Source organism: Acanthisitta chloris, unplaced genomic scaffold (genome assembly GCF_000695815.1).
Source record: "Acanthisitta chloris isolate BGI_N310 unplaced genomic scaffold, ASM69581v1 scaffold23046, whole genome shotgun sequence".
In the NCBI taxonomy this organism is placed as follows: domain Eukaryota; kingdom Metazoa; phylum Chordata; class Aves; order Passeriformes; family Acanthisittidae; genus Acanthisitta; species Acanthisitta chloris.
Genome location: NW_008680049.1, coordinates 1 through 4,271, shown reverse-complemented (window position 1 = coordinate 4,271; position 4,271 = coordinate 1). Strand labels below are relative to the sequence as shown.

Below are 4,271 nucleotides of genomic sequence, written 5' to 3'. Positions count from 1 at the left end.
CTAGATGAGTCCCAGTGTTATTTAACACTCACCTGCACAGTTCCCTAGGATAATTCAGGAGACAAGCATGGATTACTGGATTATTGTAACTGCAACACAACCAACTCTGCAACAAAACTTTCCAATAAAGGCAGATTTGTGCTGCCCAATCCTTCGCTGTGGCCAGGCAGTGCTTTATTTGGAAAACAAATATACAGCAGGTAAGTACATTTCTGCAGCCAGCACTGTTCACTCCTGGGCCAGTCCCCCCTCAGCTCAGACGTCCCTTGTGCAGGCTGCACCGGGCAGCCAGGGCAGCCAGGATGTCCCTGTACGGAGTGTCCGAGTCGGATCCGGTCCTGGGAATGCCGCAGAGCCGTCGGAAGGTGGGAGAGCGCAGCAGGAGGTTGTGGGAGAGCCCCACGAGGCTCGAGGACAGCCAGTACAGCGCCATGGACTGCAACGAGACAAACAACGGGTCAGCTCCCCCAGGCAGCAAACACCAGCTCGAGACAGCCCCTCCCCAGCACGGCCCTGGGTTACTCACTCACCTACAACACTCCTCCTCTCAACAACAACCACGGCTCCCGCGGCACAGGTCATTGTCTCTGACCTCCTCTGGGGAAGTGGGGAGGCTACACTGAGGCCTGGCTGTCCACAAATGAACTCATATTAAGCTTGCTTCAACTTCTGCATCTCAGACTACAAACTGATAAGCCAAACAACAAATGCCTTGTTTTCCCTAAGAACATTCCTCAGGGAAACACCTGGTAAACATGAGAAGTGTTTGAAGAAAACCGTGGAACATTTCCTGAGAACTATCCTGGATTCCCCTTCCACTTAGCAAACCTTTATGTCTTTAGATAATACATAAAGCTTTCCTCTTGTTCTTGAGCCCACAAAAAGGACCTGAACTTGCTCTGAGCATCCTTCAGTTCTGCAGATTCTTCCTTCTTTGATAAAGATATTCCAAGCACCTCTGTACTTACGGAAGGGACGGTGGCAGCAACAGGGACCATCAGCACGGACACCACGCGGAACACATTCGTAACGAGCTTCTGGAACCTGGAAACTTGCTTTGTTTTCTGAGAAGCAAAGATCTGAAAGAGGAGAAAACTCAGTTATAAACAAGCTCTTTTCGAACGACCTAGCTGAGGATTACCACCCAGACAGCCCATGAGAAGGTCAGTCAAGACTGAATTTTACTGAGGCTCAAGTGAAGCTGAGACATGTCACACCACCAGTGTGCTCTCTGAACAAGACACTGAAACATTCACATGCAGAGAACCAACAGGTTATTCTTCAGCTCTGCCCAGGGCATTTACAGCAGTGATAATCTGAAACCACCTCTATGTTTTATAACTGGGCAATACTGTCTGAAAATTCTGTAACAAGGTTTATCCCTCTGCAATCCTGTTGATTCTACCAACATACCTCCACGATCAGCAAGTTCACCAGCCCCAGGGAAACCGGCAAAATCCAGGTGGGATCAGGTGCCGTGAGGTCTGTGAACCACAGAGCTCCTCCCGAGGAAAACTCCTCTTGGACTACAGGAAAAATGTAAAGAAAAATCAGAATTCAGTAGGATTTGCTGCCTCAAGTGAGCCATGACTGCGCTATGTGTTAAACCAAACTAGCCAAGTTTCTAGGTTTGCTTTACCTACATGACAAACACGATGAAAGCAGAAACGTGTGGTTTCACAGATTTAGGCTGCTACAAAAGCCAGTAAAAAAAGGTGGGAGACACCAGCTGAGACCCACTTTAGCTCGTGACAGCCCCTGACATTTAAACCAGCAATAAAAACTGCTCTGATCTCAACCACTATACAGGCCAACAAGGAAAACGAGAGTGCAGCAACCTAGAGTGTTTATTTTGTGGCTTTGAAATAACTGTGTTTTCTTAATAACTTACAATTTTCCCCAACACCTCTATAACTAGCCACATTTTTATTTGGAAGAACAAACTGCAAACTCTTCTCCAAGATGTTCTCACCCTCAAGATGTGCTTGATAAAAATTAATTTTTTTTACTTAAAATGCACCATACATTCACCTTATCTTGTGGTGTTTAACATGAGACTCGACATGGGAGACAAAACCTACAGACTATGGTGACTGTGCCGTGGCACGGGTAACACTGCTTGCTGAACAAGTGTGTCAGACTAAATTGAGTTCAAAATACACTAACCTCAAACTATACCGAGTTTAAAACTCAGTTTGAACTATATGAAGTCGCAAATACATTAAGTTCAAACTTCTAATTTCAAACTATGCTAACCTCCAACTACGTTTAGCTGAACACCTCGCTGGCTGACAGTTCTTACACCAGGTGATCTGTGAAGCTCAAGAGACTGAGTGCATTGACCAGCAAAGCAGTTGTGAGAACAGGTGAACAGAGCTGACTTCCCAGGGTACCTCACCTGCGGAGCCCGCGGCGCCAACGCTGCAGTTGCGCAGGGCGAGGGACGCGCACACCCACACGGGGATCTGCACCCACACCAGCAGGGTGGCCTTGAATGGGTGGCAGTTGTCCCGGACGTACAGCTCCGTCACAATCCGCCGCAGGTTCTTCCTGAAGTGGAACCTTCCGGAGGGAAAAAACCCCGAAGTTCAGAGCCTCACACTGGGTAAAATCTGAGAGGGACTAGAACAAACCAGTGGTGGGAGGGGTAAGAGAAGCTAAGGGACCAGGGAGGTGATTCTGCCCCTGCACTCAGCTAGGTATTAGGAAGAGATTTTTTACAGTCAGAGTGCTCAGGCATTGGAATGTGCTGCCCAGGGAGGTGGTGGATTCACCATCCCTGGAGGCTTTCAAGCTGAGACTGGATGTGGCACTTAGTGCCATGGGCTAGTGACCAGGGTTGGGTTGGACTCAATGATCTCGGAGATCACTGATTCTATGATTCCTAAGCTTTGGGCACACGTATTGCTGTGATGCTGCTGTTTGCAGGCCCTTCCCCCTGGCTCTGGAGTGTGTCCAGAGCAGTGTGCTGTCCCCCTCGTACCTGCACACCCTTTCAGACCAGCCCAGCTGCTTCCCACGCACGGAAACTTCATAGCGAAGGCGCTCCGAGAGGGCTTTGATCTCGGGCTGCAAGTTTTCCAGCTGGCTAAAGAAAAGCACAAATGTTTGGGCACAGCTGCAGGTAACAAGTGCTTCCCCTCCCCATCTCCATTATTAGTTATCCCTGATCACTTATAGCTGGACAGGTATCAAACACATGAATTCTTCAATACCTGTACAGGTGCTAAACTCAGTCATTGCCACTGCATCATTTAATACCTGTACAGGTATCAAACACAGTAATTAGCACTGCATCATTTAATATCTGTAGAGGTATTAAACACATTAATTACCACAGTATCATTTAATACCTGCACAGGTGTTACACAAACTAATTACCACAGTACCATTTAATTCTTGTAGAGATATTGAACATATTAATTACCACAGTATCATTTAATTCTTGTAGAGATATTTAACATATTAATTACCACAGTATCATTTAATTCTTGTAGAGATATTTAACATATTAATTACCACAGAATCATTTAATACCTGTACAGGTGTTACACACACTGATTACCACAGTACCATTTAATACTTGTAGAGGTATTGAACACATTAATCACCACAGTATCATTTAACACCTGCACAGGTACCAAAGATGCCTGTGAAGGACAAGGTGCCATGTCAATGTCTTGGAGACATCAGCAAACACCACTTGCCTTTAAACAAAACAGCCACGTGAAATGACTGAGAACAGTGATAAGTATTTACAGGAAGAAAAACATTCTCTTACTACTACATGAACTAAACAATTTAGGCTTCATTTAAATACAGATTTTGTACTTTTCTAAGGAGAAAATGGGTTCTATCCCAGCTGAAACCAGGGCAATTCTTACTAAGCATCTTTTTGTCTTCACTCCCGACTCACGACCAGCTACTTTACTTCAAAAAAAACCAGAACACCTTTGCTGTCCCTTTAATGCCATTTAAAGGACACCACTTGGCACCCACCAAAGCCAAAGAGACTCCACTACACCTTGCAATATAACATGCAGTTTTGCTACCAAAAAAGGAGCAAAAATTAACAAAATTACTTAAAAAACCTCCAAGTCCCCACCGAAAAACCACTGGAATAGAAGAACTGTGATGCTTCTTCTGTGACTCCCCCAACATCACTCAGACCTCAGCAGCCTCAGCCCCTCAGCACTGCCCTCACAGCCGAGGGGCTGAGGATGGTGCTGAGGAGCTGTGGGCAGTGCTGATGGGGTGTGAGAGGCTGAGGA

At 46.1% G+C, this 4,271-nt stretch overlaps 1 protein-coding gene across 1 annotated transcript; it reads right to left on the bottom strand.

Annotated features, from left to right (window-relative positions):
• Positions 1 to 250: 250 nt before the first annotated feature.
• On the bottom strand, positions 251 to 3,118 carry LOC103804945 (mitochondrial inner membrane protein COX18; the record flags this gene model as incomplete). The annotated part of the gene is made up of 5 exons (XM_009077579.1): positions 251 to 436; positions 969 to 1,079; positions 1,414 to 1,526; positions 2,399 to 2,562; positions 2,984 to 3,118. Coding segments are annotated over 5 exons (709 nt in total), but the record flags the coding sequence as incomplete, so codon positions are not given.
• Positions 3,119 to 4,271: the final 1,153 nt, after the last annotated feature.